General features: G+C 52.3%; 1 protein-coding gene across 3 annotated transcripts; it reads left to right on the forward strand.

Annotated features, from left to right (window-relative positions):
- The first annotated feature begins 6,696 nt into the window (after positions 1 to 6,696).
- Positions 6,697 to 10,428, forward strand: MYOD1 (myogenic differentiation 1). 3 transcript variants are annotated; one of them, XM_037737527.1, is made up of 5 exons: positions 6,697 to 7,245; positions 7,430 to 7,549; positions 8,005 to 8,722; positions 9,182 to 9,260; positions 9,545 to 10,428. In XM_037737527.1, exons 3-5 carry the CDS (start codon positions 8,093 to 8,095, stop codon positions 9,793 to 9,795), a joined length of 960 nt encoding a protein of 319 aa, XP_037593455.1. In that variant the 5' UTR covers positions 6,697 to 7,245; positions 7,430 to 7,549; positions 8,005 to 8,092; the 3' UTR covers positions 9,796 to 10,428. The 3 variants fall into 3 exon arrangements, with proteins under 3 accessions (XP_037593455.1, XP_037593454.1, XP_017381312.1); XM_037737526.1 differs by having other exon boundaries at positions 6,697 to 7,549; XM_017525823.2 differs by lacking the exons at positions 6,697 to 7,245; positions 7,430 to 7,549 and having other exon boundaries at positions 7,787 to 8,722.
- The last annotated feature ends 2,336 nt before the right edge of the window (positions 10,429 to 12,764 follow it).

Consider the following 12,764-nt stretch of genomic DNA (forward strand, 5'->3'; position numbering starts at 1 on the left):
TGAGGTGTGCATTCTGTGAGAGGCATGCAGGGAGTGTGAGGTGTGCATTCTGTGAGAGGCGTGCCGGGAGCATGTGGTGTGCATTCTCTGAGAGGTGTGCAGGGAGCATGTGGTGTGCATTCTGTGAGAGGAGTGCAGAGATTGTGAGGTGTGCATTCTGTGAGAGGCATGCACAGAGTATAAAGTGAGCATGGTGTGCAACTTGTCTGCAGTTTATCAGGTGCTCATACCTATGATGCCACAAAGGCATATGGAAGAATGCAGGTAAGGACAAACTGTCCTTCCAAGAACATGTACCTGTCAGCTGTGTCCTGGGCTCACACACTGGACCTAAGGCACAACCTCCTGTGCAGTGTCATAGGCAGAGGAGACAGATGAACATCTTCTGGCTTTTCAGGAGTCCTTCTATGCATAAAGAAGAAGGCAGCTTTGAGAGGCCTTCTCCTCCATCCTTCTGCCTGCATCCATACCACGTTAGTTCAAGACCATGTACTCTTTGAGGAATATGACATTGGTAATATTATTTTTACATCTGACTTAAATCCCTAGTGCTGCAAGTTGAATTCACATTTTGTTTTTTTTTTTTTTTTTTTTGGTGCTTTCAAAGGTGAAGGCAGTGAACTCTCCTTTCATGTAGACCTCCTCAGCTAGGAGCCTAATGTCTTTAGGCTGGAAGAATTAGCACCTCCATGAGCCCTGCCTGCTTGAACACTTCTAGTCATTAAGTTATTGTCACCTTATTTGTGTTGTTTAGTAAACAGTGAGTGTGTATTTGGACCCCAGGAATCCAGCCCCACAAAGACCCCAGGGCTCACCTCTGAGGCAGAGAAAGGCTTTAATTACACAAAGTATAAGCTTGAAGGAGGGAGTCTGGATGAATGAATGAATGAATGAATGAATGAACGCTTTGGGTCTTCCCAGAAGCCACGCAACAGTGAGTTCTTAAGCCTGACCTCAGCTTCCCCTGCCTGCTGGGCAGTCTCAGCTCCTGCTACTTTCACTCAACTGGCTTCCCAGTCCCTGGGAAAGAACCCCAGTGAGAGGCATTGTGAGGGGTGCATGGAATGTGAGGTGCACATGGCATGTGGGGCCTCGTGGAGAAAGAGCTGGGTGGCTCCAGGGTCCCCCTACAATGCCAAGCTCACATGGGTCACATCCCATGCCCTTCAGCCCTTTCCCGGGGTAGCAGCCCACCCTCATCTCACATCCTGAATTGGGCTAAAGCTTAGCTCTAGATGAATTTATAATTAAATTTAAAAATCACATCTAGAGAATTCCCTCTTAAATGTAAGTACTATGTCAGTTTTGGAGGGAGTTTTAATAAACCTATTAAAGAGGGGGATAAATAGCTGTAGCCTATTATGCCTAATTCTTCAAGAATCTCTTGGTTTGTAAGATATTCTTTCATTAGAAGTAACAAATTGCCAGGCTCGGGTGACTCATGCCTGTAATCCCAGAACTTTGGGAGGTTGAGGCGGGCAGATCACCTGAGGTCAGGAGTTCGAGACCAGCCTGGCCAACATGGTGAAACCTCGTCTCTACTAAAAATACAAAAACATTAGCCGGGCATGGTGGCGCGCACCTGTAGTCCCAGCTACTCAGGAGGCTGAGGCATGAGAATTGCTTGAACCCAGGTGAAGATTGCAGTGAGCCAAGGTCATGCCACTGCACTCCAGCCTGGGTGACAAAGCAAGATTTCGTCTCAATTAAAAAAAAAAAGTAACAAATTGCCTATCAAACCCTATCCCCAAACTCTATCTCATGCCACCTCCACGCCTCGCCCTCAGCCCCCACAGCACAAGGTATCCTGGGAGGGCAGGAGCCATGCCTGCGTCCTCATAGAATTCTCTGCTTCTAGCAGAGGCGACTGACTTATCGAAGGTGCTCAATAATTATTTTGTTCTCTCTGCCTGAAGCGTTCTTCCCCAGATGGCCACATGGCTAACTCCCAAGCCCCTTTTAACTTCTTGCTCAAATGTCACCTTGTCAACCTGACCACTCTATTCAACACTACAGCTGGCCCCACCCTGGCACCTCAATCCTGCTCATCTGTTTGCTTGCAATATTTTTCTGCATGTGTCATCTTCTAACATCTATATAATAATTTATTACTATGTGCATTACTTATTGTCTGCCCTGCCCTGCTGGCATGTCAGTTCCACAGGGGCAAGAAACACGGTCTGTTTCGTTCTCCACCACATTCCTAGGACCTGAATAAATGTTTGCTGTATGAGTGAATGAATCACAGACTGGAGAACTGAGAGTGGGAATATCCCTGCCACCCCAATAGTGTCCCCACCCGCACACCCTGCACACTGGGTGGGAAGGGACATGCCATTGCTTGTCTTCCTGTTCCCTCCCTGCACAGTACGGACCCCTGTCCTTCAACTCCCAGCTCAGCTGCCAGACTACCAAGCCCTGCTTGTCTGTGGGAGGCTGGAGAGTACCCCCAAAGGACATGTGGCCATCTGTGGGGAATCTTTAGGACCCTGTCCCTAATCTGGGACCATGTCTATATCCTGGCAATATCACAGTCCCTCCTGACCAACCCAGACTGGGCCCAGAGAAGGATCTATACCCATGTGGTGGGCAGATTTAGGCTTTCCCAGGGAGCAACGTTGGCAGGGGACAGAGGGGGGCACTCAGGGTGACCCAAGAACAGGAAGGGAAAGGCTGGGGACAGAGAGGGGACCTGGAGCTGGCCATGCCCCACCAGGCCCACTTGTGCTTTTACCTTCTGGCCCTTTGGTGCTCCCCACCTCCCGGCCAGATACGAAGCCTGTGTCAGCCCAAGTACAGAGGCCACAGGCCCAGCCTGGACAGGGGCAGGGTGCGTGAAGCCTGGGGCAGGTGCAGGCTGGATTGGGTTTCCAGAGGCTATATATATATATAAAGGCTGCCCGGAGCCCCAGGACCGCTCCCTGAGGGCACAACACTGTGGGGGCCCAGCCAGGCCTGCATTCCTATCCAGAGGCCAGCTCTCCATTTATAGCCCCAGGGCAGGCCGGCCAAGGGGGCTGAGTTTGGAGGACTGGAAAGGGCAGAGGGAGAAGGAGCAGCCCAGGCAGCGCTCCCTCCCAACTCCCCGACAAAGGAGCCCCTCAAAGTAAGGACAGCAGAAGCCAGGCCCAGGGCGAGATGTGCACTTGCCCCCAAGCACAGAGCCTACCATTCCTGCGTTGAGGGGTGAGGGGGCTGCCGGGGACCCCCTCAAAACTCCTCAGCCCATTGCTGGTGGCCCCTCACAGAACAAGTCCAGCACCTATGGAGAAGGGGTACCCATGACTAGATTGCAGTGTAAGAGTTTGAACTTTTTCGGCTTCCAAACTTGGTGTCCTTTTTCCCTCTGCTCCCCACCCAGCACTGGAACTAAAAGGACACCATGTCCCAGGTCAGACACACTTCTCCCTGCTCTGAGGACAGCATGGATGAGACGATGGTGTTGACAAACCTCTCTCCTAGAGAAGGCACAACCAGAAGGGCAATCCCAGGCAGGCGTGGATGCCAGACCTGAGGGGGTCTGAAGTGGCCACCGAGTTCAGTGAGTTCCAAACTTTTTTCGAGCAACAGAAGCCTGGTAGCAAACAAAAGTCCCACTTGAAAGCCTAATATAAAGATGGCATTTTACCACTAGAGTGTGTGTGTGCTTTAAAACAGTGCTTCCTAATTGTGGAAGAAGATGTAGCTACAAATCAAGCTTAAAACTGTCAAAGCAGTTTAGATTTATAAGCCACAAGTGATAAAATATTAAATGTGTTTGGTAAGTTCAAACATGTAATATTTACTTATTTGTTGTAAAGGCAACTTGATGACAGTCCTGAGGAAGTTTTTGTGAACACAAAACACAAAAAGCAAAGTTGTAATCACTTGTCTCAGCATCCAATTTATTTTGTAGTTTCTTGCTTATTCAGATTTGGGGAAAATCTAGATTTGCATAGATAAGTGGTTTGAATAGCTCACCTGGGAATCTCTGAGTGCTCTTCAATTAAGTAGACTCATTCATTCATTCATTCATTCACCCAAGAAATATTGAGTGCCTACTACGCGACAGGCTTTGTGCTGAGTCTTGAGCAAGTACGAAGAAGTATTTGTTTCTAAATCATTAATACAAAAATTACTTACATTCCTCATTGTGAATATAGTACAAAAAAAAAAAAAAAGAAGAAGACACATCATAAATGCCAAATCTCTCTATAGTATATCACTACAATATTGCAGCATGCCATGTATAATGCCCAACAAAAGAGAAGATGCCCTAGGCAGATGGGTCTGAGTCTTGCCTAGGAAGAGCAAGTGCAATAGAACATGGATGTCTAATCATGTATGTGACTGCCCAGTTTTGAAGAAATACAACCATCCTCATTAATGTCACAGTTCAAGAAGTTCAAATATATGCATAGAGTTCCAAAGGGCATGAGGCCACTCATTCATTCATTGGACATTTATCAGGGGCCTACTGTGTGACTGCCACTGTGATGGTTTCTGGAAATGTCATTGTGAACAAAACGTCCTTGCCTTCATGGGGCTAAGTCAGTCATGAGCAAACTAATGAAGAAGATTATGAAGAGTGGCAGTGCCTGGAAGGAAATGAACAGGGTGATGTGACCCAGAGTATGGGGGGCAGTTATCTTAGAGGGAATAGTCGGAGATGTCCCGAGGAGGCAAGAAGTTCTATTATATAAAATGCAGCCAATCTTGGGGAAAGCCCAGATGACTATGCTATGATTTTAGAGCAGCAAGGACAAAACTCCAAGGCAGGATCCTGTTCAGAGTTTTAGAAGACAAGAAAAGAGGTCAGGCTAACTGGAGTGGAGGAATCAAAAAGAATGGTGGCTCCAGGTGTGGTAGGAGACACAGGCTGAGGCCAGTTCATGCAGGGCCTGATAGGCCAGGGTATGGAGATGAGATTTTACTATAAATGCAAGAAGCAGCTGCTGGAAAGTTTGAAGCAGAAGGGTGAGATCATCCCATTTACATTCTAAAGGTCTACTCAGGCTGCATTGTAGCAAATGGATTATACAGACTAGAGAGGAAGTGAGGAGGGCAGCCAGGTTATTCTGGCAATCCAGAGCAGCAGTGTGACAGCTTAGTCCAGGATGGTGACGCTAGGGATGGACAGACTTGACACAGATCTTAGAGGTAGAGTGAGCAGCTCTTCCTCATGCCCAGACCTCTCCTCAGGAACTCCAGCCTCAAAATTCTCCCCGCCTACTCCACACCTTCATCTGGGTGTACAATATGCGTTTCAAATTTTGTCCAAACCTGGACACTTGATCTACCACCCACAAACCTGCTCTTCCTAACTCCATTCTTCCAGGAGTCATCCTTAGCTCCTCACTTATTTCACTTCCCACATACAATCATGAGTAAATATTGCTAGCTCCATCTTGAAAACATAGATCTCGAATTCAACCACCACTTTCCACCAGCTCCACTCATTGGGATTACTGCAATAGCCTAATAATTGGTCTCCCTGCTTCTGCCCTTTCCCTCCAGTAACCAGCACGCTCCTGTTAAAATGTAAGTCAGATGGTGACACTCTTCTCTTCTGCTCAAGCCCTCCAGTAGTTTTCCATCTCACAATACAACCCTTTTCTCTCTCACCCCATTTCCCACTATCCCTTTCACTCACCCTGCTGCAGGCATATCAGCCTCTTTGCTATACTTTAAGTCTGCCAAACACAATCCTGTCCCAGGACCTCTGCACATGCTTACCCTTCTATCTGGCCCTGCATATCTCCAGATATCTGCTTCCACCTCTCTTCACTCAGGTCTCTGCTCTAATGTCACAGATGGGCCTTCCCTATCCACTCCATAATCTTCATCACTGTGTCTCCCTGCCTGGCTTTTTCTTCATAAAACTTCTAACATCCTGGTATCATGTACTTCCTTATTAGTTTCTCTTCTGTCACCCTGCTTACATTTACAGTGTAAGTGCCATGTAAGCAGAGTCTTGGTTTTGTTCATTGCTCTAGCCCCACACTTGGACTGACACGTGACATATAATAGATACTTAACAATATGTGAGTTTCTGGGTGATCCCCTGCAGTTTGGGTGGGGTGAGACCAGGACTTTCCTGCCTTTGGCAGGATTTAGAGTTACCATCACTGCTGCTCCATCACACAGACATTACTGAATGAACAAATGAAGGTGGTCCTGTGGAGTAAAGCGAGGTGAGTACTCCATGAAGGGAGACCTGCAGCACCACTACCAGCAGCAGAGAAGCGAAAAGGTAGGACCACAAAAGAGCGCTCTGGGTTTGGTGAGAAATGAGGACTTCTCAGGGCCCAGAAGGGCCAGCTAGGATGGCTTCCAGAAGTTAGTGGGACACAAAGATCACTCCTGCTTAACTTTCTGGTTTCCAAGAGAGGAGATCCAGGCCGGGATGTATGGTCAACGAAGATTCCTACCCAGAGTGCCCAGAGGACTGTGTGAACTGCAGATTCAGGAAGAGGCTGAGAGGCCCCCAGGGGGTGGCTGGTAGGCTGAGGCTGGTACTGGAGCCAGAGATCCCATATCCCATGGGGTGGTTGCCTCCTCCTGTTTCCAGCCCTTCCAGTGAGGCTGTAGGAAAGAGACACAGCTGGGGCCTGGAGACTATGTGGGACTCTGTCAGGGCTTGGTGCCATGGACCAGTTGTAAGCCTGCGGGACATCACATCCAACTCTGAAAGCCCAGTTGCTCACATAACCTACACCACCGCCTAAGGGCTTCCACATCCTTGGTCTCTTCAGACTTTCATCCCCACCACAATTACTCCAATAAATTACTGTCATCCCCAAATCTATAACTGGAAACTGAGGCTCAGGAAGGAGACACGACTTCTACAAAATCACAAAGTTGGGAAACCTGGAATCTGGACTCAATTGATCTGCAAACGGAACTCTCAGAGACTTCACTCCGAGGTCAGATTCTCAGGCCAGGTCCTGAAGTTTGCGACCTTGGCGAAATGCGCTTTCCTTGACTCAGCACCCGCGGGTGAAGCGGAGCCAAGCCCTGAGCAGAAGAGTTTTCTTCCCAGCTGAAGAGACAGCTCAGCCTAGACCCCAGGCCTGGCACTGGACACCCCTGCTGTGGAAACGTGCAGATTGAGATGGACAGGATTCCTAACCTGCGCAGGATCCGAGTTTGGAGAGATTGGCGTGAAGCTTTAGCAGCCATGCCCGATTCCTGTATAGCCGCAACTGGGTTTCTAAGCTTCTAGGGAAGAAGGACTGGGCCCAGGAGCCCCTGAGCAACCCCCAGGTTGGGGACTGGTGGAGTATCAGAGCCTCCACGACTCGTTTGTCTCGGTCTCACCCACTTAAACTCTCGGGGTCTCTCCGCCTGTTGCTGCCTGCGTTTCTCTGCCCCTGACGCTCTAAGCTTTCTGCTTTCTGCGTGTCTCTCAGCCTCTTTCAGTCCCTCTCTCACCGTCTCACTCTCTCAGCTCTGTGCCCCCAGTGACTTGCCTCTCTCCAAATCTCTCGCGACCTGATTTCTACACCCGCTCTAACCCTGGGTCCCCCACAAAGCAGGGGACAGAAGAGTACTCAACGACAGCTCAGTGGTGAGCGCGCGCAGCCAACGTTTCCAGCGGACACAGCAGTCGAGTGTTGGAGAGGTTCGAAAAGGGCGTGCCCGGGAGCCAAGTGCAGCCGCCCGGACTGCGGGTCGCTCCCTCCCTCCCTGCCCGGTAGGGGACGGAGCGCGCGCGCCAGTGTCGAGGGACGGGCGTTCGTGCTGGCCACTCTACAGCCCCCTGCGGCCACCCAGAGGACCCCAAGCCCCGCCCTGCTGTGTTTCTATTGGCCTCGGGCTCCCCCGCCCCTAGCTGCCCGACTGGGCTCGGGGCGTTTAGGCTACTACCGATAAATAGCCCAGGGCGCCAGGCGCGAAGCTAAGGGTGAGGAAGACCCAGCGCGCTGCCTCCACTTTTCTTACCACAAATCAGGTGGGACAGGACAGGGAGGGGTGGGGACAGTTGGGTGTGCATTCAGACTTGCAGCACTTTGCTATTTACAGCCGGTGCTCCCGAGCGGCAGAAAGTTCCGGTCACCTCCTGCCGCTTGGGTTGGGCGAAGCCAGGACCGTGCCGCGTCCCTGCCAGGATATGGAGCTACTGTCACCACCGCTCCGCGATGTAGACCTGACGGGCCCTGACGGCTCTCTCTGCTCCTTTGCCACAACGGACGACTTCTATGACGACCCGTGTTTCGACTCCCCGGACCTGCGCTTCTTCGAGGACCTGGACCCGCGCCTGATGCACGTGGGCGCGCTCCTGAAACCCGAAGAGCACTCGCACTTCCCCGCGGCAGCGCACTCGGCCCCGGGCGCGCGTGAGGACGAGCATGTGCGCGCGCCCAGCGGGCACCACCAGGCGGGCCGCTGCCTACTGTGGGCCTGCAAGGCGTGCAAGCGCAAGACCACCAACGCTGACCGCCGCAAGGCTGCCACCATGCGCGAGCGGCGCCGCCTGAGCAAAGTAAATGAGGCCTTTGAGACACTCAAGCGCTGCACGTCGAGCAACCCGAACCAGCGGTTGCCCAAGGTGGAGATCCTGCGCAACGCCATCCGCTATATCGAGGGCCTACAGGCTCTGCTGCGTGACCAGGACGCCGCCCCCCCTGGCGCAGCCGCCGCCTTCTACGCGCCGGGCCCTCTGCCCCCAGGCCGCAGCGGCGAGCACTACAGCGGCGACTCTGACGCGTCCAGTCCGCGCTCCAACTGCTCCGACGGCATGGTAAGGCCTGGACCCCCGGCGGGAGTAGACGTGAGGGCGGCGCTTGGGACATCTGGGACGTGTTTCCGCGGGCAGGGAGCTATCCTTCCGGGAAGTCTGGGCCAGGATCCTTCCCGAAAGAGGACTCCTGTGTCCTGAGCAGCTGTCACTGGGGTAACCGAATTGCTTTGGAAGCGTGCGGGCAAGCGTTTGAGTCGCAGCGCGGACGTGAAGATCTTTTTCTCTACTTACCCCTACTTCCAAAATGTAGATTTGTGCCCCTTGGTGACTGCCCGCCCTTGGTTTGGCTCTGCACGTTGCAGACCTCATCTCCTACCCACCCTTACCCCCCAACCATGACAGATATGGGCCTGGAACTCGATGCTGAGACTAGAGTTGGGGAGGGGGCAGCTACAGGGAGTGGTGTTCGGGTCCCGCGCCGTCCCGCTGGCCTGACTCAGTCGCCCTTGCTGTTTGCAGATGGACTACAGCGGCCCCCCGAGCGGAGCCCGGCGGCGGAACTGCTACGAAGGCGCCTACTACAGCGAGGCGCCCAGCGGTGGGTATTCGGGCTTCACCCTGCTCGCTTCTGCTCCCCACGTCCTCCTTGGAGCTGTCCTGGCTTCCCTCTATCTGGGACGCCCCCACCCCCACTCACACACGCTTCTGTCCCGGGAGGTGGTGCAGGCGATGAAATGCTAAGCAAGTAGCTCCCTCTCCTTTCAATCGTCCCGGACTCTGACAGGTCCTCAGTTTCCAATCTGTCCCAAAGCACTGGGCCCCGGGGTGGGAGGCTTGTTCGCGGCCCCACCCCTGCTTACTAACCGAGACCTCCCCGCGCAGAACCCAGGCCCGGGAAGAATGTGGCGGTGTCGAGCCTAGACTGCCTATCCAGCATCGTGGAGCGCATCTCCACCGAGAGCCCTTCGGCGCCCGCGCTCCTGCTGGCGGAGGCGCCTCCGGAGTCGCCTCCGCGCGTGCCAGAGGCTGCCGCCCCCAGCGAGGGAGAGAGCGGCGACCCCACCCAGTCCCCGGACGCCACCCCGCAGTGCCCTGCGGGTGCGAACCCCAACCCGATCTACCAGGTGCTCTGAGGGGCGGGTGGCCACACACCCGCCCGAGGGATGGTGCCCCTAGGGTCCCTCGCGTCCAAAAGATTGAGCTTAAATGCCCCCTCCCAACAGCGCTTTAAAAGCGACCCTTCCCGAGGTGGGAGAGGCTAGATAACTGAAGTTTTCCGCCCCCCGCCCCCCAGGGCAAGGACACAGCGCGGTTTTTTTCCGCACAGCACCCTTCCTGGAGCCCCATTGCGATGGCCGCTCAGTGTTCCTCGGTGGGCCAGGGCTGAATCTTTAGGGCTAGGTTCAGCTTTCTTGCGCCCTCCCCCATGGGGGTGAGACCCTAGCAGACCTAAGCCCTGCTCCTGGATGCATCGGTCATTTGAGGGGCGTGAGGCCCAGGTGCATTCCCGTCCCAATTGTAGCAGGTGTAACCGTAACCCACTCCACCCTCATCTAGTTCCCCGGTTCAGGACCACTTTTTGTAATACTTTTGTAATCTATTCCTGTAAATAAGAGTTGCTTTGCCAGAGCAGGAGCCCCTAGGGCTGTATTTATCTCTGAGGCATGGTGTGTGGTGCTACAGGGACTTTGTACGTTTATACCGCAGGCGGGCGAGCCGCGGGCGCTCGCTCAGGTGTTCAAAATAAAGACGCTAATTTATACTGCTGTGGCTCCAGCTTTCCCTGGGCATGGGAGTGGGATCCGGAGGAAAATCCGCAAGCTGGGCCAGCAGTCCGTCAGCGACCCCTGTAGGTGGCCGGCGGATTGCAAGGAGAAAGCCTGCTGCCTAGGGAAGGAAAGAGAAGTGCAAATTTCTCCAATATGTAGTGAGGTTCCTCTGACCTTGACTACATCATCACACAGGTCAGTGGCTCTTATGAAAGGGTGCACAGGTTGATATAAGTATTTTTAAAACCTATGTCTGAGCTTGCCCCACCAGAGATTCTGATCCAATATCTCTGACCCCAAATACCCAGGGCCAGGTATTGGTATTTTTTCAAAAACTCCCCAAGTAATTCTGAAGTTCCTTCAAGATTGAGAATCATCTCCTCCATATACAGTGAGTGAACCCAGGTGTGATAACCAGAAGAACCACGGGAAGCTTGTGGCCCAGGCACCACTTGGTAGTATACTCATGGGTGTAGAGGATGTGATAAGGTGCTCACAGCATTTGGAGGAAAAACTAAAAGGGTGCAGAGATGTGCTGTAAGCTCATTGGCACTTACAGGCCATTAGTAATAGGTGTAACTGCAAAGAGGCAGCATAGGAGGCCAGACAGGCACAGACACCTCCACCCAGCCAGTAACCCAGCACCTAGAGCATCCTGACACTATCAGATCCCATAAGAGGACAGGAGCTCAGAGCCTGTGAGCAGAGCGGCATGAGGGTCAGCATCATCACAGGTGGCATAGGTACTCTTCATCAGGCTTAAACTCTCTCAGGGCAGAGGAGGGGCCATTTATTTAGCCTGGGTGTTGGGGAGGGCTTCCTGGAGAAGTTGTCGTTTGAGCTCTGTCTTAGGAAACAAGAGTAGATAATGCAGTCACAATGCACACAGGTGCGCACGCACACACACACACAGAGGCATCTGTGCCCTCCCCTGGGTACAAGGCCCTGAAGGATGGTCTGGCAAGGGTTCTCCCCCACTCACATGCCACCTCCCCACCCCCAACACACATGTGCCGTCAGACCTCAGTACCTCCTACATCCCATCCCACAAATATTCTTCCTGAAAACCCTACAGGCCCACTTTCAAGGGCTTTGTTTGCCAAGTAGGGGACCCTCAGGAATGCAGGCAAGATGTGATGCCAGAAGGAATATCCTCATTACACGTCTGAGGATCCATTCTCTGCTTTTCCCAACACAGGGTCCCTGGGGAGCTGCCCAGAGCTGTTCTGTTACTAATGATCCTCTGCTTGTCTTCTGGCCACTTCCCCACATGTCCCTTGGGATTCTTTATACCCTTTTGAGACCCCCTGGGGCCCAGTTATGAATTGATTTATTCCACAGATGCCAGATCTTGTGCTGGGTGAAAACAGAGACTGTTGGATGCAGTTCCTGCCCTTAGGAAGCACACAAACATTTGGGAAGGATGGGACCTTTTAGCAGCTGGTTATATCCCGATGAATTAAGTGCTGTACTGGACATGCAAGTAGCAGGGGAACACCAGGTGAGCAAAGGGGAAGATTCCCTAACTAATCTGGGGTAGATATAGACAAGCAGGTAAATTTAATGAGTATTTTGAAGGAGTTTGTCCGGAAAGAGGGGCCAAGTAGAGAGCTGAGGAAACAGCAGGTGCAATGATCCAGGGGTGAGAGAAAGAAAACTGCCTCTGTGGAACTGCATATGCCCATGGGGAGGGGTCAGAGGAAGATAGGGGAATGGCAGAGGCAGGACCACAATGGAACTCATCTGGACTTTATCTTGAAGGCATTAGGGAGCCATACAGGAATCTAAACAGGGGAAGGATATAAATAATTCTGTACTTTAGAAAGGCCAGTTTGGGCTAGCAGAATAGGTAGGAGACAAGACTTGAGACGGAGATCTTTCAGGACGCCACTGGGGCTGCTTAGAGGAGCTATGACATATCCTGAACTGACCCGGGCTAAATCATATGTTGGTGTTGAGGGCACAGCAGAGAACATTGAGGGCACAGTCTCTACCTTTACACAGCTTAAAATCCGCTAGGGAAGTAGCTGTGAGATGAAGAATCAAGTGAATAAATAGTGTTATAAATGATGAGAAATACCACAAGGAAAGGCAAAAGGTATAAGCAGAGGTGGTAATGAGGAGTGAGAAGGCAAGCAGGTTGACAGAGGAGGCACAATTTCTGCACCAAGGGAAGTGATTCTACACATGAAGAGGTTCCCAGTATCATATAAGGGGTCAATGTGTAATTAGAAAAAAGTACCTCTTCTCTCCTGAGACATGGCCCTGCACCAGGGATCATGACTAGGCAGGCAGAGAGCAGGCTGGACTTCAGTCCTCACTCACCTCCTGAG

Source organism: Cebus imitator, unplaced genomic scaffold, assembly GCF_001604975.1.
Source record: "Cebus imitator isolate Cc_AM_T3 unplaced genomic scaffold, Cebus_imitator-1.0 Scaffold39, whole genome shotgun sequence".
Lineage (NCBI taxonomy): Eukaryota > Metazoa > Chordata > Mammalia > Primates > Cebidae > Cebus > Cebus imitator.

Bases quoted from the DNA above. Each gene is read 5' to 3' on its own strand.
- MYOD1 (XM_037737526.1), top strand. From the start codon at position 8,093: ATGGAGCTACTGTCACCACCGCTCCGCGATGTAGACCTGACGGGCCCT. The intron at 8,723-9,181 runs GTAAGGCCTGGA...TGCTGTTTGCAG, and splicing joins CCAACTGCTCCGACGGCATG to ATGGACTACAGCGGCCCCCC. The intron at 9,261-9,544 runs GTGGGTATTCGG...CTCCCCGCGCAG, and splicing joins CTACAGCGAGGCGCCCAGCG to AACCCAGGCCCGGGAAGAAT.